General features: G+C 37.3%; 2 protein-coding genes and 1 pseudogene across 3 annotated transcripts; all 3 read left to right on the forward strand.

The window, feature by feature from the left end:
* Positions 1-832: 832 nt before the first annotated feature.
* LOC137732073 (neurofilament protein-like protein) lies at positions 833-3766 on the forward strand. Its single transcript, XM_068471370.2, has 2 exons — positions 833-1024; positions 1856-3766. The coding sequence occupies exons 1-2, from the start codon at positions 980-982 to the stop codon at positions 3494-3496; spliced, it is 1686 nt and encodes a 561-aa protein (XP_068327471.1). The 5' UTR covers positions 833-979; the 3' UTR covers positions 3497-3766.
* Positions 3767-9498: 5732 nt separating this feature from the next.
* LOC137730568 (auxin-responsive protein IAA31) lies at positions 9499-10837 on the forward strand. Its single transcript, XM_068469551.2, has 4 exons — positions 9499-9851; positions 10031-10242; positions 10366-10462; positions 10626-10837. Exons 1-4 carry the CDS (start codon positions 9613-9615, stop codon positions 10678-10680), a joined length of 603 nt encoding a protein of 200 aa, XP_068325652.1. The 5' UTR covers positions 9499-9612; the 3' UTR covers positions 10681-10837.
* Positions 10838-13046: 2209 nt separating this feature from the next.
* LOC137732188 (chromatin structure-remodeling complex protein BSH-like) lies at positions 13047-16224 on the forward strand (annotated as a pseudogene). The gene is made up of 9 exons (XR_015957989.1): positions 13047-13202; positions 13361-13449; positions 13547-13641; positions 13734-13805; positions 13917-14136; positions 14286-14324; positions 14455-14537; positions 14700-14762; positions 15961-16224. The product of XR_015957989.1 is annotated as a chromatin structure-remodeling complex protein BSH-like (transcript).
* The last annotated feature ends 7109 nt before the right edge of the window (positions 16225-23333 follow it).

A 23333-nucleotide genomic window follows, 5' to 3' on the forward strand; every position in this document is an offset into this window, starting at 1 on the left:
TTGAGTCTTATCCATCCATCCATCCATCCATCCCTGAATACAACCAGCTTCATAGTAAGTCGGTTTTGTTTATCTGTTCGTAGTTAGGCTGGCAAGTGGCAAGCCAATTAACAACTTCACATTCTATGTTGCAGAAGAATATTTGGTTGCTTTCAACTCAAAAGATGGTTGTTGATTAACACTTTATCATATATATTATTTAATCTGAAACACTTGAGGTTGATCATTCTCTCTGAAGACAACTAATTAAACATTTGAAAAATAGTACTTTGAGGAGGGGGGTGGGGCGGGGCTTGTGGGTGGGTTGATTGATTGATGATTTTGGTGTAGCACGTTTGTAGATTGGTATTTGGTATGCACGTATGAATCGTTCTTTTAAATATTACAGACACTTTCTTGGTTTATTGCGTGTAGAAGTCATTTTTTTTTATTTATAAATTACAATTGTCGCGTAGGTAAAAATAACTTATAAATTCTGATTTTCTTCTATCAGGAGAAATAACGCCTTATATATAAAGAGCCGAACATTTTCTTATAGATACACCTGAAATACCAAATCTAAAAAGGGGATTTGTTCGTGCCACCATGTATACATAGAAGAAAGGATGTTGAATATTTGAAATATTACTCTTTTATGAAAGATTATATATGCTTATTTTAAAATTTAAAATTTTAATACATTGAGGGTGGGAGGAATGAGTTGTCTTTTGGGATTAATGTGATAATACAATCCCATACTACTAGTAATAACCAATATTAATTTCCCTGCATACATCATACATGCCATGACGAGCTCATATGGCCATCTCTCTGTCAAGTGCTTTTCTAAATATATAGTATACATGCTTTTTATCCTTTCTTCAGTCATTTCCCTTTGCCTCTCTGTTTCTTCAAACTCAAATTCCAAAGCAAAAGCACTCATTGCAAAGCAAAAGCACTTCTCCTTCTTCTTTTTCTTCTTGATTCTCCTCCCATAGCCATGTCTACTGAGGCTGCTGTAGTACCTGTGCCTGCTGATGATCAGGTAAACCTGCTTAAATTCCACAACTTAATTTGCTAGCTCTTTCTTTAATTAGATGTTGTCACCTCCCAATACGGATACCTTGTCACGACTTCACTTCAGTCACAAGCCAGTCCTTTGGAACCCTCAAATGAAAATTCTTGTAGAATCGAGTTCTATGGTTACACAGTTTTGTTTGCGATTCTCTGTGGTTTCAGTTGTTAATTAGTGGTGAAAACATCTTGAACTTTTGCTTTAAAGCTGTATGAAGACCAACACCCTTCCACAACATATAAACATCTATGATTGTTTAGTGATATTTGGATGCTTAGGGGTAATAATTATGTGTTTATATCTAGGGAATTTAGATTCTTTGGTTTATCATTTTTGGCAGTTCAATTGCTCATCATCTTCAACTGATGTAAAATCCACTGGTCTATCTTCACACGTTGTTTTCTCCTTAAGCACCCTTTCTTCGCCTCTTGATTCTCTTTTGATTTATTCAATCTGACAGGTAGTAAAATAGATAGAAGTTCATGGGGCATGGGGTAAAAAGGGTGCAGAAATCACTGCCCTAAATAATATATAAGCGTGTGATTCCACTACTAATAATATTGAAGCCTTTTGTAATAAAATTTCACACCTAATGTGCCAGTAGTGGTAATATACAAGTCAGAAATAATATCAGCGTGATTTATAGTGGACCGGTGATTTGTCTCTCTGAAATCTTTGACACCAAATTCATCATTAACTAAGGTTGTAGAAACAGTTTTTCTTAGATATGCTTGATGTTGTTTTACCAATCTGTTATTATGATTTAAAATTAATAGCTGAGATCATTTTGAGTTATGGCAGCCAATTGTGGAAAAAGTTCATGAAGAAACACATGAGGTTAAGGAGAGTGATAGTCCTCCTCCACCCAAACCTGATGAGAAAAAGGATGCAAAGGAAGATCTTGTAGCAGAGAACTCTGGTTCAGAGGTCTCTGCAACCAAGGTTGAAGAAACACCAGTGGATAACGAGAACCAGACCGAGACTCCTGTCGTTGTTGAGGCTGAGAAGGTTGATGATGTTCCGGTCGAAGTAGTCTCGGAAGAGATTGAAAGTTCTGATAAGGAGCCAGAGAAATCGTCCACAAAAGAATCAGCTAGTGAAACAGTTGAAGCAGTTGAAAATGTACCAGTGGAGAAACCAGCAGCTGAGTCAGTTGACGATAATCCGGTTGAGAAAATAGAAAGCGAAGCAGTTGAGAAAGAAGCAGAGAAGGCAGAAGCCGTTGTAGCAAATGAGAAGTCAGCTAGTGAAAAAGCAGAAGCAGTTGAGAAAGAAGCAGATGAGAAGCTGTCTAGAGAAGAAGCTGAAGAAGTGGATGAGAAAAAGCCAGTGGAGAATGTATCATTTGAGGAAGTTGTGAAAGAAGCAGAGAAGGAAGAAACTATTGAAGCAGTTGAGAAAGAAGACAAAAAGACGGAAGCAACTGAAGAAGGAGGTGAGCAAAAGCCAGTGGAGAATGTAGCGACTGAAGAAGTTGAGAAAGAAGTAGATGAGCAAAAGCCAGTGCAGATTGTAGCAACTGAAGAAGTTGAGAAAGAAGCAGAGAAGGATCAAACTATCGAGGTAGTTGGGAAAGAACCCGAAAAGACCGAAGCAACTGAAGCAGCTGATGAGAAGAAACCAGACATCGAAGCAGTTGAGAAACAGATAGATGATGAGAAGCCAAGGGTTGAAGCTTCTGAAGCTAATACCTCAACCGAAGAAGCAGCTGGTCAGTCGGCGGAGGCGCCTTGTGAAACGCCTCTTGTCAAAGATTCAGACACTGTAAGTGTAGTGGAGGGCAAGCAACATGAACAGCTAAAAGATTTATTAGAGATGGAGAGAAATGTTGAGAAGGAACTCAAGAATGAAGAAAATGCTGCCACTTCTAGCTCTGCCTCAACCATTGAGGAAGCACAAAAAAATGAGAAAGAAGCCGAGAAAGATACTGCAGTTCCTGATGTACAAAAGCCAGTTGCTGAGAACACCGAAAAAGAAGCAGGCGAAAATGCTGCAGAGAAGGATGAGGAGAAGAAGATTGTGAAAACAGAACAAGAAACTGAAGAGAATGTTGAGAAGACTGATCAAAATGCTGCACAAGTTGCCGATAGAGAATTAGTCGCCGTGAAAGAGGTAGCATCGGAGAAAGAAGAAGAGTACACGGACATTAAAGAGAATGACGTTGTTGTTGCGCCTTCTTCTGCCATTGTTGAACCCGAAAGTAAGTTGGAGAAAACCGAAGAAGCGAAAACTGAGACTGCTGCCGAGAGACTTGAGGCCTCCAAAGAGGAGGCGAAGCAAGATGTTTCAGTAAAAGCACAAAAGCAGTCAGGTGGGATCATTTCGAAGGTGAAGCAGTCCATTGTGAAGGTGAAGAAAGCGATAATTGGGAAATCTCCAAGCTCAAAAGTGCTTTCCCCGGCACCAGAAGTCAAAGCAGATGAACAAGTCAGTGTCAAGTAGTTCTTTTGGGCAGAAGAAGGATAGTTTTTTATGGATTTTTATTCACTGTGTAGTTGGTTTTTTTGGTGTTTCCCCATGAGGGCAGAGACCATGCGTTTTGCTTTGTGTGGGATTTGCAATGATTTTTTTTTCTTTATTCTTTTAGTTCTTTGGGCAGGAAAAAGATAGTTTTTATTGATTTTTATTACTTATGGTTGTTTTGGTGAGTCTTTTGTGTGAAATTTAATTGAACGTTATATTAATTTGTATATTACATTTTTAAAGTTGTAATGATTTGTAGCTTACATCAACTACATTAGTTATAGTCTTTTTTTTTTTTTTTTTTTTTTTTTTTTGGCGAGAAAAAACACATTGTGACATCATATGGTCAATTAAGGAAAATCAAACGATAACCTTAAAGCATCAGAATTTGTAATCCACTGAGGAAAACCTCAAGTCATATTAAATAATAATATAAATAACAAAATCAAAGTAAAGATAAAACTATTTTACAAACTACCTCAACCCTTAGCATGGTTAAGAAGCCTAATTGAAAGCAACATACAAAAAATAACAAAACTTTTAAAAATACCCTCAAAACTCAACGTTTTAAACTAAGAGACAATATCCTTAAAAGCCGTATATCATAAAAAGTAGCATATTTGACTCTTCTTACTATTCTCTTTGAATTAACGACCTATATTGAGAGAGCAATTTACATGACAAAACCACACTACTACCGTGAAGTTTGTGACAAGGTCTTCTCATATCAAAGCTTTAGAGCCCAAATTTACAAAAGATCTTGTTTCCAGGCTTACAGTTACACCTGCCAAATTGCTGCTTAATTCTATCATTATTAAACATATACAACCCTTCTCTTTGATCACATGTATATTGAACAACTACTTAACCGGGCCACATTGAAAGTAATCCTAAGAATAGGGTTGTAAGTGAGTTGAGCCCAACTGTAAATCGCCGACAGAAGCTGCTGATAAGTTTTACGAGCCGAGCATATGAAAGTTCAAGTTTGGCTTCCTTCTTATAGAGCCAAATTAAGCTTAGCTTATTTCTTTTTTCTTTCACGAACTGAACTTCGACTAGTGAAGGGCGAGCTAAACCCGCAAACTCGAACTATTTCGTGCGGATTTACAACCCTATCCAAAAACACATTGAGCTTTCTTTGTGAATTGGGCTAAAAGCCTAAAACGAGTTCTGCTTGGGCTGACCCCAGGTGAGCTGAGCTCCTGAGAACTGCAAATCCATTTTTTCTTTCTTTGGGTCCAAACCTGATTCATGTTTTTTCTTAATGCACTAAACATCAATTTGTTTTCACATTTCTCATTTTACTTACACATTGATCGAGGAGTTTCAAGAATTTAAGCATGGGCTGCCACACCATCTGAGACGAACAAAAAGAAAGTAAACTAAGTTAAAAGTAATAGGATTACATATGCAACCTCTGCCAGTTAGACGACCAATGTTTCCACTACTATACACTTAAGTTTGAATTTTAAACTTTTAAATTAGAAGAATTCAAAATATATAACGTCCTGTCGTAATTGGAAGGAATAGGAGCGATGATATAGTTGTGATTTGTAGAATAAATCAGGAAAAGGTCTCCTGACAAAGAATATATGCATTAAGAAAACACCACAAAGCAAAGGCTAGAAAAGGGATCGTGTTCGTGCCCCCACTTCAGCGATGCAGTAAGTAAACCAGCCACGGGAAGGAGACATGCGTAGGTGGGGTAACTCAACTCAAATAATACCTTGCTATATTTGACCGAGAACGAAAAGGAGGACTAGAAAAAGAAGTGAGATTAACCTCTATGTATATCTAGATTAGTAGGAATTGGGGTGATTAAATGAATAATTAGCAATGACATAAAACACACAGAATACAGCTTGGAATTGGACGAGAGAATAAAGTTGCAAAGAAAAGAGAGGGGTTATTCGGTGCCTCAGTTGCCCATGCATGACCTTTATTGGGTTTATAAATTGTGGGAGCTTAAAGAAGGAAAGAAATGGATAAGAAAATGACATTTTGTAGGTGACTATGGGGGCAGTGGTAATTAGATGTTGGGAGCTTTGGCCAAGGCCAGCTTGGAACAAATTGAAAGTGAGAGAGTAGCTACCTCACTATAAATGGTGATCTGCTCGAAAATACTTGGCTCTATATATATAAAAAAGATATTAATTTTTCTTGTAAAAAATAAAAAAGAATCATTTATTACTAACGAATCTCAACTTGATACATTTTTTTTTTAAAGAAAATTTGGTTTTAGTTAATATATGGTGAGTTGCCATGGTATATGGAATTTAAAAGCATTTTTCATATAGAAACACTTAACTCCTATATTTATAAATGAGTCGAATCACAATTAGATATGTATTTTTTTGGGTATCTTTTTAGTGATTGGTTGTATGTATGTATCAGATTGTGATTAACAGCTAAGAAGAAATGCAAAAGCAAAGCAATATTAATATAAAATATGTATGTATTTATATATTTATTATATGTATACACTATAGACGTATGCATGCTTGAGATGTACACAAAGTGATTAACATGAAGATCAATGTCATTGAAGTAAGATAAAGATATGTATGGCAGAAGCACTGTGTGCCAGGCGGAAGCAACATAGGGGGAACAACCTTTTTCTCATACCCCTCCTTGTTTGCTACAACCCCAAATCTTCTATCCCTCACTCACTCTTCCTTTGGACCCTAAACCTTTCTTCAGGACCAAGCTTGCCTAGCTGTCCCCCACCCACCCCAAAATAAATAAACAAATTAAATTTAGGTGCCCCTTACTTGCCAGAACCATCCCAAATTTGAAGGGGGAAGGGGGTTTTTGGGGCGTGAATCTAACTCCACTCGTTTTTGAGATCAAGACTTGCACTTCCCGTCTGTGACATGTATATGATGCAAACAATTTAATACATTTAGATAAACTGTGACTTTGTGAATGATTTCCTTGGTCACATCAATAAATAGCCTATGACTTAGATAAAAAGATCACATTGTTGGATTGTTGGAACAAAACAAGATATATAATTGAAATGTTTTTTGTAACGCATGACTGATTTGCTCAAACCAGGTAAGAACGATTGTTGGAAATATGTTAGGTCGTTGATAATGATGATGCATATGTGGTCATTGTTAGGGCATATATGTACATGTACATGTATAAAAGATCTGGAAGGAGCTGTGCTAAAGTCAATCATGTATGATACTATCATAGTCTTTCATCTATAGCAATTGTGGAGCCTCCAAGTGCTAGCGTAACACGTGATTGGCACTTACATGCACTCTATTTGTTTCGAGATTGTACACCTTAATCAAAGTTCTTGTGCTCAAATGAGTGATTTCTAGACCGTTGCTTAGGTTATATGAGTTATGTTAATTGAATTCTCATCCACACTAATAAAAGAAAATCTCATGAGTATGAACAATTAGGTCACGGCCGGCACCTCTCAAATTAATGGGATGATTACAAAAACATGATAACTGGTCATGCATGTGTGTGAGGGCTAAAATTGAAACAATGATTTGTGGAAGGATGTATTGATCTTAAAATAATTAATTTATATATGTTACTCGTTTCACATAACAAATCCTATATTCTTCTGCACGTGTATTAGATGCTCATGTAGTGCATGTATTTCTGCATTAGTTTTTGCAAAAGAGAGAGAGAGAGAGAGAGAGAGAGAGAGAGAGAGAGAGAGAGAGAGAGAGAGAGAGAGAGAGAGAGAATGGTGGGTTTATAGGCGTTGGATGCGGAATTTAGTTGATTGCATGTTTGATAAAGTTGGGTTCACGTCTTGGCTTTTGAGAGACGTAGTCTTGGTCTCTTGGATTAATTCAAAAGTCTTTGAACTCAAGCAATTTATCAAACACCTCAATCGAACCTCCTACGACTTTTGAACTTTTTATAACTTTAAAACCCTCATGTTCCATCTTTGTCTCCCCTCATCCCCTCTCTCACTCTTTTTGCTTTAATCTCCCCTTAACCTTATCTTTTACTTCTTGCATTATTACACCAACCGATACCAAATGGCACACGTGTCGCTCTAATCAAATAGAATCTAATACAATAATATCATCAAACATCTGACTATTATCATGCGTACATATGACGTTGATATTAATGAGTCTTTTGAATCTACAAACTTTCATATTTCATATATCAAAATGTTTAATGAGTCAAGAAAAATTTTACGTTCAATTTTATGTTAAATAGTATGTCATGTGAGAAATATAATTAAAGTTGCCAACAAGAAATTAATAAATTGAAGGGGGTAGATTTTTGTCTGATGGGTGGTGGGTAAGCAATCACTTCACTTTATTATACACATAATACATATATTAATTAACTAATTTGTTGTTATCATTATTAATATCTTACAGAATTTTTAGGGTGGCTCATCACCATGAGCCTATGCCTGAGAAGGAGTAATGTGAAGGGAACAAGGTATGTGCATGGCCGCTGAAGGCTATCCCAAAAGACCTGTTAACAAAATTATATATTTACTATGTGTGTTTAATCATAAAATAAAATATGATTAGTAACAAATCGTAAAAGATAATTTAAAAATAAAAAAAAGGGAGAAAAAGGGCAAGAAGGCAGATCAGCTGCTCTCCAAAGACGAGATTGTTACTTTTATTAACTGTTTGTTTGTCTCCACTAGGCACTAATTAAGCAAACTGCCTTTGCTTCCTCATCTTTCCTTCATATTGTTTTTTTATTCTTATTTCTGATAAAGGGCTAGGGTTCTTAGAGAATAAAGAAACAGTTGTCTGCCCCATCAAATTCCTTGGTTTGGTTGGTCCATTGTGTCTGGATAAAGCTCTAGATTAATATTTTATAAGCTCTTAAATTTGTTTAACATAGTTTCTAATACACAATTATTATTGAGAAGGGAGACATTAACCAATCCAAGTATGTCTAAGTTGTCTATGGCCCTATATATGGATGTCATCATTTAACTACAAAAGATTATCGCATGATACTGAAACACTGTCACGATATATAATAAGTTAATATGTATACAACGATTTTATATTTGGATACAATTGTTTTATATTCCCCTTTCTGTATTACCTTGAATTAATTATACCATTTAACAATATTTCAGTAACACACAATAATTTCTCAATCCGATCGACACCCTTCATTCTAAACCTTCTGTAAAAAGAACATCTAGGACCTAGAGCTGCTTTAGAGGAAAAAAAAGACCTAAAAATTTCTCTCTGTCATTCACTTATGTACTCACAACCGTACAGCAGAAGAGCCCCTGCAGCCGTTGAATTAATTGAACATTTCTCCTTGACAGCAAACTGAGTAGCACACAGGAATTAATTAAAAGCCTCTGTATGCATATTCAATTTGATTGGGGGCTTTCAACAAATTGTTCAATCTGGAAGTGGGACATTGAATGTGATTAAATTAACATTTTATCTACTCTCCAACTTTATAATCAAAGAGGGCCTGCATGCAATTTAATTGCCAAGCATGCATGGTTAATTACACAGAAACATGACCAGAAATAAAAAAGAAAAAGGAGAAAAGATTTCACTTTTGGGGAAGATGGTCAGTACATTACACAGGACCAGAATAAATAGATAGACAAGTATTATACATTAGGTAAAAGGAGATTAAATTAAATTTGATTCCTTTAAGTTAATTGAATACTTGAGAACTTTTTCCACCTGTTAGAGCCTGAGTAGGTTATTTGGTTTTAAATAAAAATTTAATTCAGGTACCAAACTATTTGGTATATTTTTAGGTGTCATTCGTTTAATATTTCTCACAAAGACATAAGATTCTCATATTATGAATTTATTAACTTGACATTGGCTTTATATGATGTGAGAGTTGTCCAAATTAGGCAACTGCATTGAAGGTTTTTTTTTAATTAGAGAAATGAATCCACGTGGGATATGGTGCATGGACATGGTGGGACACCCTTGTAACAAAACATATCAAACTGACTAGTCTTTTGTTTGGGATTTGGCTACATCTCTTTTCCGGTGTAGTTGTGTGTGTATATATATTATGCACATAGATTCATGGCCTGAGATAGCGGCTTTTTATATATTTTCACTTTGAAGTTTCTCAACACATCTGAGTAGAAAATGGGAAGAAAAGCTGCAGCTCATTCATCATCTTCTTCAATAGATAGCAGCAACCATCCTGATCATCATCTTCCCAGCCCTACTGCTTCATCATCTTCTTCCTCTCTTTCTCGGAAAATCAATGGAAATTACTGCAATAGCCTCAGCATCACCAGAACAGATTTGAGCACTGATCTGAGACTTGGCCTCAGCATCTCTCCTTCTCATCACAGTGACTTGTCTTCCACTTCAACCCCAAGGTATGTATGAAAACCCACCCCAATGCACCATTCTTTTTTTTTCCTTTTCTGACGAGCAAAAAGTCCTCATCTCGGTTGGCTTTTGTGGTTTACACACACACACACACACATATAAATATATAAACTAATATATATGTATGTATATATGTTATGACTGAAAGTTGATGACATTTTTTCAGGGAGCAAGCACTGATAAACTGGCCGCCAATCAAATCTATCTTGAGGAGCACACTTGCAGGGAGAGCAGCAGACAACAGGCGCCATCCCTCCTTATTTGTGAAGGTCTACCTGGAGGGCATTCCAATTGGTAGAAAATTGAATTTGTTTGACCACGATGGTTATTCTGCTTTGATTTCATCTCTTTGCCTCATGTTCAAGACTACCATTCTATGTGAGTTCATTTTTTTCTAAAATTAACAAATTTATATAGGACCACCAGTCTATGAGATCAAATCATATTTGGGTTTCCTTTTTATTTATGTATTTTAATTTGGGCACTATTTTTTGGGAGCAGGTCCCGAGAATAATCATGTTCATTCGGACAAATATCATGTGTTAACTTATGAAGATCAGGAAGGGGACTGGATGCTGGTTGGAGATGTGCCTTGGGAGTAAGTACGCATAACCCTAGGACTGCTGGTTCGGTAACCAAATAACGAAATGGTTATCCAACGGGCGTTTAATAACTCTATTTCCATTACCAACCTCTCCTCCGTTTTTCATAATACTTGTGTCCTAACGTTGTGTGTCTCATATTTTGGCTTTGAAACACAGGATATTCTTGACCACAGTGAAAAGGTTGAAGATCACTAGAGCAGACAGATGTTAGTTGAATTATATTTTGGTCATTCTCAGATAAATCATTTTTGTCTTAGTGGTGGTTTATAACTTGTTAATTACTCAAAAGAAATCAGATTTAATACATATTTTGGCTACATCCAATCTTGTGTACATTATCAAATATATAACAGTTGCATTTTCTCTTCTTTTTTCATAATCTTATTAAGGGGAGGGGAGAGAGTTCGAAACTATTACTATAATATAGGGTAAGGGAGGAGTTTCAAATTCGGGATGTATGGGGAGAAACACAAAACCCTATCTACTGGGATATTGGACCACATGCTATAATCTAATTTAATTTTCAAAGAGAAAAATTTAAACTTGAATGAAAAAAGAATATATTTAAGCCCAGCTTAGTACACCTGTGTCTGGATATTGTATTTTGTACTTCTTGTTTTTCTCAGAAGCATCTTCAAAATCCACATCAAACCCACTTATTCCAGAAGTAGAGGTGAAGGAAAACATGGGGCTTTTGAAATATTGCTACGAGGGTAGAAAATTTGCTAATATAGGACCATACTTGGTCTTTATTTTTCCTTGTGCACTTCCTTTTTTTCTCTTCTGTGCTTTTCGCGTTGTTAGGTGGGAATTGTGTGGTTTAAAGTCCCTTGTGATCACAACAAGATTGTTGCCTTTTAGTTCCCGTGATGAAGAATTATAATTAGCAACTATGTTCCTCATCAAAGACCTGACTTGCATGCTACACGTGTTAGTGAGTTTAGACGTGCACGCCATCATGCTCATGATTCCTATCGTTTTGATTGCAGAAATTAACTTGGATTAATTCACAAATAGATGATAAAGTTATAAGCATATAATTTTGATCTTAATAATAATGTTAAGAGGTGGAAACTTTGACCACCCAATTTCTTGAAACGTGGGGGTGGTGTCTCAAAAATTACTAGGAAGCTAAACCTTATTTTTCGTAGTCTCAACGGCTAAAGAGAGCTTAAAGTTTGTTGTCCACAACACCCTTTTATTTATTCTTGTTATATTCTTGGCAGGCCAACTTAGATGAACCAACCACTAGGTTACGTTATACATCATGAGCAGTACTAAGGGGCCTAAATTGATAATCAGAGAAAAATGGCAAATGACAAATGGGGCAATGATCTTCCTTATTGATTAAAATTGTGTGACCACCCAGGGAATTATAAAAGTTTAATTAGCTACCAAGTCATCCTCATCAATGATGTCATGTTGGAAATCTATCCAAGGTCTAGAGTGCCACTGTACATGTTAGGTACCCCAATCCTTACCGGTTCAACCCCAATCAACAATGTAACAAGCAAACCATACCAGCTCGAATCATCACTTGAAAACTTATGTTCTCGTTTCATAACTATGTCTCTTATCACGTAACTAGTCATTTAAGCGATAGAAAAAGAGGTATGGAACAAAGGCTATACGCAAGCTATTCCCTTGCTATGGGCAGAATTTGAACATCAAGAGATGTGAATTTGGTGGGTTACAATAGAGAGTCAATATAGTTGGAAAAGTGTTAGGTTATACACCTGTTTTTACCTTTCACATTTTTTTTTTCAATTTTTTGTTGTAGGGTCGAATATATTGAAGAAGATTAAATGATATAAATTAACATGAAATGTGTAGGAGGTAAAAAGAGATATGTGGATAGCACCACCCAAGTTACAAATAGAGAGTGAACACAATTTCATACGTTAAATTATTGCCCTGTTGGACTTTATGGGGCCATGATCTTCCAGTCACTAATTTGGATTCAGTTCAAAGATAATTTATGAAGAAAAACGCATTGAAAATTTGTATTTTAAAAGTCCAAGAAATAAATGTGCAGATATCATGCCAATTGGTTAAGTTGGTGTGTCCGTTCCCTTCTACTCAAGTTTTAATCTCCTTTCAATAAAAAAAGTTCTAATCACCCTCTTGGTAAATTAGAATTGTTTAGAATATTGCACTTTTAAAAAGAAAACTCAACAAAAAATACAAGTTTGTTTATTTAGTTAGTATTTGGCTTGCACATAATAGAAAAGAATTAAACTCAAGTGGTGAATTGTCCTAATAGCTAAAACATTATTTTTTAACCCATTGCGTCTCAAGTTCAATTCCTCTCCTTTCTCCTTAGTGTAATTTAATGTAAAACACCGCTTGTAATTTTTTTTTCCCCTACCTTTTGTTCCATAAAATGTTGATCCACAACAGGCGGGAGGGAGCCAGAAAAAAAAAAAAAAAAACTGGCAGGTAGGACCGCATTGGCCCAATCCAATCAATTGTTGGGTTAATGGATCATAAGACATCGAGTTAAAACGTACCCGCAACTTAACAAACCCGTCAATAAAAAATCAAGGAAGAACGCATCTGGAAGGGTATTTTCGGGAAACAAAACAAAAGCAGAAGGAATCTCGGAAATTCAATAAACTGAAGAAACAAAAAAAAAAAAAAAAAAAAAAAATGGTGGAAGGAGGGAGAAAGAGAGGAGAAAGCCATGAAAGGCCAGCCGTCGGCTTCCTCCAGAGGCCCTGTCAAGTTCAGAATGTGAGTTTCTTACTTCTTCTTGCTCTAATTTTTTCGAATTCTCTGAAGTTTTTGCTTTTCGTCTTCAATTTCCTGGAAAAATAAATTATTTTGCATGGAAAAGATGAAAAATTTCCCGGTAAGTTTTGATTGTGTTGACAAATTTCACACTGGGGCAGGCCAACAGCTCAGAATTTCGTACCAATTCGCTTGGACCTCGACATCGACGGCCAAAGGTTCATAGACTGCTTCACTTGGAACCCATCTGGTATTTCTCTGGATTTTTCTAAATTTTGGTTTTTGTTTGTGTTTTTTATTTCAAATTTTGAAACTTGGGTTTTGATGTTTGGTGGTTTTGGTGACAGACCCTGACTCGGAGATTGTGGTGTTTGCGAGGAGGACAGCAAAAGACTTGAAGCTTCCTCCGGGTTTCATTACAGTCATTGCTTCTGCCATTCAGGTTGGCATTTCAACTTCGTCAAATATTTTCCCATCAAATTTTGTATTAAATGCTTAATGTTGATAGCTTATGACTATGTTGTCTGGTGTCAGTCACAAATTGTTGAATTTCGATCACTTGAGGGGCAAGACATGTACAGCGGAGAGAGGATTGTTCCGATTAAGGTTATCTTTTATCGTATTATGACATGAAAATCCACAATTGAAAGTGACAACCTTTCCATGTATTTTTTTCTTGTTGACACTGCTGTTGTGACGATGTTGTTCTACTTTCAGCTTGATCTTTGAGTGAACCGCACTGTCATTAGGGACCAGTTTCTATGGGTAAGCTTCGAGAGTTCTTGTTTCATCTTATCATTTCAATGCATCCTGCTCTTACTCATGGGTTTTGTCTATGTTTGGTGGATTTCAAGACTCGAACAACTTCGAAACTGATCACAAAGAGTTTGCTAAAACCTTCTGCGCAGATTTAGGTATTCAAGACCCTGAAGTTGGTGTAAGTCATCACACTCAGAGTTTTTTTAATTTTAAAATGATTGCAATTTTGGGGAACGCAGTTAATTTGGGCAAAGGCTTTTGGTTTGTGTCAAATTTGGAATGTTGATATTTTTCTGTTTGCTAAAAGAAGTAATTCTTCTTTTGCAGCCGGCAATTGCCTTTTCAATTAGAGAACAACTGTATGAGGTTCGATTTTGTTGCTTCTTTGATTTACTATGTGTTTATGCTACCTTACATGAGAAATTTTGCAAATCATGTGAATGAACATTTTAACCTGTACCCACTTACTACGGTCCTTTTGTATTTCATCTTGTAGATTGTAGTTCAAAATGTAGCTTCAGTAAGAGAAACCAGAATAAGCAAGAAGGGACGCCGTGGAGTTGAGTATACTCCAGTCAGGTTTGTGTTTTTACAGAAATGAAAGTTTTTCCCCTTTTCCTAGCTGTTGTGCACAATTAGTTTAATTAAGATAGGAAGAGAGTAAATGGTAAAGCCTACATGCTAGTATATAATTTATGTGTGATTAATTCGCCTTTCTGGCTCTCTCTCTCTCTCTCTCAGTAAAGTCAGTAGTACTGGATTGGACCTGGTGAAGTTATTTGGTCACAGATCTAGTGTTGTTTGGTATGTCTCTTACCCACTATGTTTTTGAAATTTTTTTCCGCTGAAATTGGAAAGTTTCATGGTCTATGTTGTTAAATAAACTAAATTACTGCAGTTATGTTCATTGATTTTTATGCATGTATTGTGGCACTTTTTTGTAGGCACCTCTTTCTCATAAGTTGCTCTTCTTGTTTTGGCAATAGTTTCTAGGGGAATTCTTTTCAGATTCAACCTGGTAATTAGTTACTTCACTAGGGTACAGAGTCTACAGACAACCTTTTACTGGTCTCCCAAAGACCAAGATCATATATTTTCTATATCTTCTTTTGCCCTTAATCCTCCTGGAATCACTACACTGTTGAACTGTAATTTTCTTACTTATCAACCTAACTCACAATCACCAGTTCACTCCTGTCTTGATCTACTTCAAGGAGGAAAATGCTTGACAACAAAGACTATGGCCTCCATTCTTTACCTATAGAATGATTTGGTCGTCCCGCATAGAAACGGGAAAGGGAACTAAGGCTTGTTTGATAACCATTTCATTTTTTGTTTTTAGTTTTCACCTTTTTGTTAGGACTAGGAGTAGGAAATACATGGGAGAAAAAGAGGGATGGAGGGTGTTGGGAACTCGAAGGAAGTGGAAGAATTGTGCACTAGAAGAGTACTCAAATGAAAACTAAAAACTGAACAATTTTAGTAGGTTTCTTTTTCTAATTTTTGTTGCATTCTCCTTCATTTCTCTCTCCTCCCGCCCTCCTCCCTCCATTTTTTTTCATTCCTCATTCCTCCATATGCATTTCCTCCATCTCAATCAAGAAAGAATAAAAACTACATATGAAATGGTTATCAAACAAACCTTTCGTTGAATACTTTGTTTCCGTGTGAATGTTAACCTATCCAAGGCACATACAGATGCTAAATTCCTACACGCTGCCAAATTCACTCTCTTAAAGTGAGGAAGACAGGGCAAGGTTGTACTGAATTTCTCAATCAATATTAAGAGTTTGCCCACTGATAGCGGCCCCTATATTATGTGTCAGTATCAAGGGTTTATTCACCCTCCAGCTTCAGAACATCATTTTACCGAACTACAACCCTCTGATTGATATGATTGAGTTCAGTACCTTGTGTGTAACATTTTTTCTAGTTGATAGAGTTGTTAGAAAAAGTGAAAATTACTGATAGTGGTTTGCCACTTTGCTCCCAAATGTATCAGGAAAAGAAAGGAGCGGTATGTATACAAGACCATCGTTGGTCTTCTATCAACCGTGGAAGTGGAGGCCCTTGAAGCCAAAGAAGAAAGGATTGCTTGATGAATTAAAACAGCTATGATGGTTTAATTTTAGTTGTGTAGGGCACCTGTAAGAGATTAGATTCTGAATTATGTTACTGATGATAGGGTACTGTAGTTGACTCGCTAGATCAGGTGTCTGTCTGAATTCTATACATAGTGAAACTTGGCTAGTCATTTTGACACTAATAGTAGTTCTTCAAGTTCATTGCTCAAACCCGGCAAAGTGCCGTCCGTACATGTGGAATTCTTCCTTACAACACCGTGGTATACAACCGACCTCTCAAATCCGCTTGTCACGTGATCAGCGCGTTAAGAGTTGCATGTGAGAGGTCAGTTGTATTCAACGGTTGCAGGTATTCTCACACTCTTAATTGTGTAATAGGATGCTTACAACAACCACCGACTTAACTGTATTATTATCTTAACCAACCTCACCCAATCCTAGTTACCAAAATAACCTCGCAACAGAGTGTTGATGATTCTGCTAATTAACAAAATCTAGGGACAAAAGTTGAAACTTACCACCCTATATATATATTATTCATAGAAGTATTTAGGGCTGGAAAAAATTCCCAAAAATCCCAAACCAAACCGAAAAAATCCCAAACCCAAACTATCCCAAACTTTGGTAATCCCCTACTGAAAAATATTGAAATATTTGGTATGGGATTGGTTTCCAGATTTCATTTGTTCAAGAATCTTGAAATCTTCTTTTCCTTTTGCTTCGTATTTCCCACACTACCAAAGAACAAAGTGTGCAGAAAAGAAAACTGCAATATGTATTATATATTATTAAAATAATCAAAGTGTGTAGAAAAGTACATGACTGTTGTGTGCTGTCTAAATTACTACCAAGCAAACTGCAAACTGCAAACATAGCCTATTATATAATATTAAAATAAGTAAAGTTTGCAGAAAGATGTCTAAAGACTCAGACTCTTTAGACAAAGTGTCTCTCCCATCTTTGCCTTCTCCAAAGTTTCAGAGTTTTTCTGTCTCTCCTCTCGAATTCGAAGACCCACCCATCCTCTCACAATCAGACTCCGACCAACTCTCTCCACTTCGGCCACCACCACACCTCACTGCTTCATCCCCACCTTTGATTCTCTCCAGTGATTCTCTATGTGTGTGGGGTTTCAAATTGGGGCTTAGGGTTTCGAATTTGGGGATCGGGCCATGAGGAAGACGAATGTCTGACTATCTCTACACTCTGTCTCTGTCTCTCTTTCGACCTTTAATTTTCATCGATTCACCATTGTCTCTGATTTTAAATTGGGGTTTTAAAATTTTAATTTTTAATGTAGGTTCGGATGATTTCAGGAAATCGCAAAATATCGAAAATATTTCGAGAATACCGAATTTTTGGTTTGGGATCTGTCATCGGATTTCCATCCCGAAAATAGTCGGTTTGGGACTTGATATGCCGTTTTTAGTTCGGTATCCCATATCGAACCAGCCCTAGAAGTATCATTCTTAGTGCTACTGCGCTATGGGGATTTTGATTGGAAGGGACAGTAAAAAGGAAAAACAGCCAGTGAGAGAGATAGTAGAGTTGGAGAGAGAGTGGTTGTTAGAGAAGTCAAGGAATCTTTGAACCCTATTCAAAGACTCACGAGATATGCAAGTTCCACTACACGAAATTCTACAATCCAGGGTTTATCGCAATTTTATGGAATGCGACATGCACAACTGTGTCTTCCATCCTAGAAAATTACTGGGTAGTCCGAAGAATACAGAAGTACAAGAAATTTGAAGTTTGGACGGTTGCTTTGCTTTTATGCAACATTCCTGGTTTCCTGGCCTTCTGCGCTACATTCCTCTACGTGGTACATGCCAACCAAAAGAAGCCCCTTACCCTTACATCGGAGCTGGCGATTCCCTCCCCTGCACCCCTTCCCCTCTTCACCAGAGCTGGTGATTCCCTTCCCTGCATTGGAGTTGGCAATCCAAGGGACGGTCCTCCGGAATTCCAGTGGTGGTCAACCTCAACAGTTAAGAAACGACGATACATATAAAGCATAATCAAGGAACCAGTCACGGGACGATCTCCCAGAACAATCCAGAACTGGTCAGAATTCAAATGACAGTCGACCCCAACAGTCAAGAAACGGGAATACAACGGGCGATCGACCTCGTAAACTATCAAGAAACTGATCAGCCGGAAAACCACTGAGCACCACAACCACCACTTCCAATTTTTTGAATGAACCCTTAAACCATCAAGAAACTGATAAGCCACAGAACCCACTGAGCACTGCGACCACTACTTCTAATTTTCAGGAAGATTTTCAATTGAATGAACCCCGAAACCATCAAGAAACTGATCAGCCGCAAAACCCACTGAACACCACGACCACCACTTCCAATTTTCAGGAAGATTTAATTTTGCAGATGATGAGAAGGATACAACTTGAAGAGCATGAGACTATTGTGCGAAAAATTGATGAAGGAAGACGGCATGGCTGATGATGAGAATTTGGGGCAGTAGCTGTATACAGTTTAATAGGGTGATGTTCAATGCATTTACACAACAAGATCAACGTTAACTCTGTTACATCTTACTTTTTCATTTAATCAAAAGCTACATGTTGTGCAAATTGAATAGTTTAAATGAAAAAGTAAGACGGAACAAAGTTAACGTCGATCTTGTCACGTAAATGCACTGAACATCGCCCTATTGTAATTGTATACAACTACTGCCCCAAATTCTCATCGTCAGCCATGCTGTCTTCCTTCATCAATTCTTCGCATAGCAGTCTCATGCTCCTCAGGCGGTGTATCCTTCTCATCCTCTGCAAAATTAATTCTTTCTGAAAATTGGAAGTGGTGGTCACAGTGCTCAGTGGGTTTTGCGGTTGATCAGTTTCTTGATGGTTTAGGGGTTCATTCAATTGAAAATCTTCTTGAAAATTGGAAGTGGTGGTCCCGATGCTCGATGGGTTCTACGGCTGATCAGTTTCTTGATGGTTTAGGGGTTCATTCGAAAAATTGGAAGTGGTGGTCGCGGTGCTCAATGGGTTTTGCATATGATCAGTTTCTTGATGGTTTATGGGGCCGATCACCAGTTGTATTCCCGTTTCTTGATTGTTGGGGTTGATTGTCACTTGAATTCTGACCAGTTCTGGATTGTTTCGAGGAGCCGTCCCTTGACCGGTTCCTTGATTATGCTCAGTATGTATCGCTTTTCTAGACTGTTGGGGTCGACCACTACAGGTATTCTGACCACTTTTGGGTTGTTATGGAGGACCGTCTCTTGGATCACCAGCTCTAGTGCAGGGAGGAGAATCGCCAACTCCAGTGGAAGAAGGAAGGGGTGTAGGGGCGGGAATCACCAGCTTCGGTGTAGGGGTGGGGGTTCTTTTGGTTGGCGTGTACCACGTATATAAATGTAGCGTAGGAGGCCAGGAAACCAAGAATGTTGCATGAAAGCGAAGCAACCGCCCAAACTTCAAATTTCTTGAACTTCTGTATTCCTTGAATTACCCTGTGATTTTCTAAGATGAAAGAAGACATAGTTGTGCATGTCGTATTCCATTGAATTGCGATAAGCCTGGAGTGTAGAATTTCGTATGGTGGAACTTGCATATCTTGTGAGTCTTTGAAGAGGGTTCAAAGATTCCTCGACTTTTCTAACAACCACTCTTTCTCCGGCTCTACTCTCTCTCACTGGCTTTTTTCCTTTTGAGCTTACACTTATCACAATCTGGAACAGCACATTTCAACCACTTCCTCTCTGAGCCCAAGCTCAACAATTTTGCTAGTCGTACCTGAAGGCGCAATTCATCATCTTGTAAGTTGTTGATAGCTATTCCAATGGGTTTTTCGCGGTATTCAAACTCCCTAATCTCACTGCAGGCTAACCTATTTCTGCCGGTCACATAGAATGGAACACACCCAGGAGCATGCAACGGAGTTTGACATCTAATGGCATTGTTAGAATTTCAGCAGAAACTTCTATTTCACCAAACATGCATCCCCAATTAGTGTCAGCAGAATCCTTCTTGCTTCCCAGAAAACTACCAACTATTAAAACCCGATAAGGACGAGAGGAAAAAAAATGAACAATGTCTACATATAGCGTACATTTTCCTAGAAAAATAAAATAAAAATACAAACTCTATTAGTCTATTAGCATGTATACATACATTTGTCACAGGCCCTGAATAAGCCCAATCTGGCCGAAAATCAGACATACTAAATAGTTGTTCTTGGGAAAGAAAGGGGCCCAGTGAATCTATATCCAACTGCTTATGGTGTGATAAACTGGATACTTCCTTATCACCACTCTCAGCTTCAAATGTACTCCAACTGCTCATGGTGTGATAAACTGGATACTTCCTTATCACCACTCTCAGCTTCCAACTGGATACTTCCTTATCACCACTCTCAGCTTCAAATGTACTCCAACTGCTCATGGTGTGATAAACTGGATACTTCCTTATCACCACTCTCAGCTTCAAATGTACTTCCTTATCTGGATACTTCCAGTAATTACCAGAGTCAGAAGCCATCAAGGAATCATCACAATCCTCACCAATTTCTTTATCCATCCATCTCCCAAAGTCTGTTTTCTGAAATGGAATGGGATCGAAATTGGCAAAGCTTACGGAGAAGGGGTTTACTTGTACATGCGGACAAAAAAAAGGAACCGCCCATGTGGTTTAATAAACAAAAGAAATTACACCTTGCACCACACTTTACACCTTGCAAAACATGGAGGAGCTTTATCTTTTGATATGTCACTCATTCAGCAAACTCATCCGAAGCATCTCATGGTTGGTGAAGAAGTATCGGCATGGGTTCAGGAAAGTGATGGATGAGATGGACAGCCGGGCCGTGCTTTAGTCTCACTTGATTTCGCAGCTCAGGAGAAACCCACGTACACTTTCAGAAAACTGAAACCCAAAGCCCAGAAAGTTTTACTTTGAAAACCCACGTTAGTAATCGTTTCAGTGTTTTAAACTTATCACTCACTCTTGAGCAGTGGGACTTAAGCTCCTCTTAGTCCTAGTTTGGATTCGACTACCCTGTTTGGGTCTGTCTCTGACTCTCTCCGTGGAGTGTGATGTCGCCGGGTTGGAGACCATGGTGAGCTTATTGGTCTGGAAGATTGCAAGGTTGCTTCTGATATCACGAATGGTACCAGCTTCGTGGACTAATGTACACGGCTTCAAAGGTTTTCTGGTTAATGCTCTTCTTGGTTGTGATTATAATTGTTTGCGATTATAATTGTTCACATTAATGCTTTCTTGGTAAGTCTTATTCATGAATGATACCAACGGAAAACAACTAAGGCTGCAATATCTGGAACAAATAATCGTGTTATTTTAATCGTTGGACAAATATTTATTAAATCTTCACCAAAGTGAATTTATGGAAATTTTGGTTTGTGAGGTGTTCTCTATTTGGTAGTACATAGGATGGTGAAAGACGTTATATTGTATGCCTGTGCCAAAACCATTCAGAAAGTAACGAGTGTCTTTATCTTATTATCTAGATGTTGCTTTGTTTCTTAGCTTCAGTTTGAACTCGGTGTTGTTTGTGTATATTAAAGCAAGGTAAAAATGTTATTGATTAAAAGTTCAAAAAAAAGGGGCATAATTGGAGGAGAATGTCTAAAGCTTCTTTGTTTTCAAAGGAATATGATCCTCTTTGTGGGGATCTAAAGGATCAATCAATCGTGTCCGTTCATCGTACATCGTACGGTTAGAAATCATTTTAGATTTTAAATTTTAAATTGAATATAAATAGTACTTAACGAAAACTGACCATACGATGTACGATAAACAAACACGATTGATTGATCCTGGATCCCCACAAAAAGGATCCGGAGAGGATCCTTGTCCGTTTTTAATGTCCGATAAATTGAGTTAAATGGTGCTTAAATGAGGGAAGAGATCCTCTCCAGATCTCTCCCATCAAAGCCCACCAATCAATTAATTCGGACCCTTGAAATTTGATTCAACGACTAAAATTATTATAACTTTTTAAGAGACTCCTATTTGTAACCGTTGAATCAAATTTTAAGGACCCTAATTAATTGATTTGTGGCCTTTGGTGGAATGAGCAATTCTTTCTAAAATGTCACCAACCATCAACAACAAACTATATGAGCCGAGCCAAGTCGAAGTTGTTTGTTGTCAAGTTTTGAAACATCAGAAGGGAAGTACCATTATTATATTCACCCATGGGCAAGTATTCCCTATTCACTAAATCGTAACAGTCAATTGTACTTTGTTTTCTACCATGGAAGAATGTAGCTTTATGCCAAAAGTCTTGTAATTAAATCAGTAGTTAATCTTCCAATTCTCAACTATATGCGAGGTGACTATAGCTTAACGAACAAACCTTACATAGTCTGCCAAAGATACCAAAAGAGTATAGAACTTGCATAGCGTTTAACGTCACACTTAACAGAATTTTATCATATAATTAGAAGACATCTTGAAGAATTCTTACTTCTGTGTGCTTATATGTGATAACAAATATTCTATTTGTTCTGTACTCAGACAGAAAGGTCTCCATTTTTTAGATTTCATCAAAAGGGACCAAGGGCATGGTTTTCTGAGCATACATCAATAGTCAATGTACAAAAAATGACAATTGCAGTGCACTTCCATTCCTACTACTTTGCAGTTGGGATTTCATGGGTCACATATATTGAAATTATTCATGCATTATGCACATGGTAAATATACATAATAATGATTATACGTATCTATTTTGCTTCTGTGAAGGATTATGTTATTGTGAGACTATTGATATTTATGTATTCCATTAAATTGACCTAGCTTCATCAAGTTTTATTGGGGATTAAGTTTCATGTCTTCACTATGAGCCCCATTATAATTTGTGAATTTGTGGCATGAAAATCGGTTGCATCATGATACATTTTGTGTCTCTTCATGAGACTTGTTGATGTAAAAATATTGAACCTGAAAATCATGTACCCACTTACTATGGAAATTAGTTGTATCATGATTAATTCACCTCTCTCTCTCTCTCTCTCTCTCTCTCTCTCTCTCTCTCTCTCTCTCTCTCTCTCTCATTGTAAAGTCGGTAGTACTGGATTGGACCTGGTGAAGTTATTTGGTCACAGATCTAGTGTTGTTTGGTATGTCTCTTACCCACTATGTTTTTGAAATTTTTTTTCCTGCTGAAATTGGAAAATTTCATGGTCTATGTTGTTAAATAAACTAAATTACTGCAGTTATGTTCATTGATTTTTATGCATATAATGTGGCATTTTTTTTGTAGGCACCTCTTTCTCTCTATAAGTTGCTCATGTTGTTTTG

The sequence above is a fragment of the Pyrus communis genome, chromosome 16 (assembly GCF_041283825.1).
Source record: "Pyrus communis isolate YQ-2024b chromosome 16, ASM4128382v1, whole genome shotgun sequence".
In the NCBI taxonomy this organism is placed as follows: domain Eukaryota; kingdom Viridiplantae; phylum Streptophyta; class Magnoliopsida; order Rosales; family Rosaceae; genus Pyrus; species Pyrus communis.

Excerpts from the sequence above, each read along its gene's own strand:
- LOC137732073 (XM_068471370.2), top strand. The coding sequence starts at position 980 with ATGTCTACTGAGGCTGCTGTAGTACCTGTGCCTGCTGATGATCAG. Across the intron at positions 1,025-1,855 it reads CTGTGCCTGCTGATGATCAG|CCAATTGTGGAAAAAGTTCA; the intron begins GTAAACCTGCTT and ends GAGTTATGGCAG.
- LOC137730568 (XM_068469551.2), top strand. The coding sequence starts at position 9,613 with ATGGGAAGAAAAGCTGCAGCTCATTCATCATCTTCTTCAATAGATAGC. Across the intron at positions 9,852-10,030 it reads TCTTCCACTTCAACCCCAAG|GGAGCAAGCACTGATAAACT; the intron begins GTATGTATGAAA and ends ACATTTTTTCAG. Across the intron at positions 10,243-10,365 it reads GTTCAAGACTACCATTCTAT|GTCCCGAGAATAATCATGTT; the intron begins GTGAGTTCATTT and ends TTTTGGGAGCAG.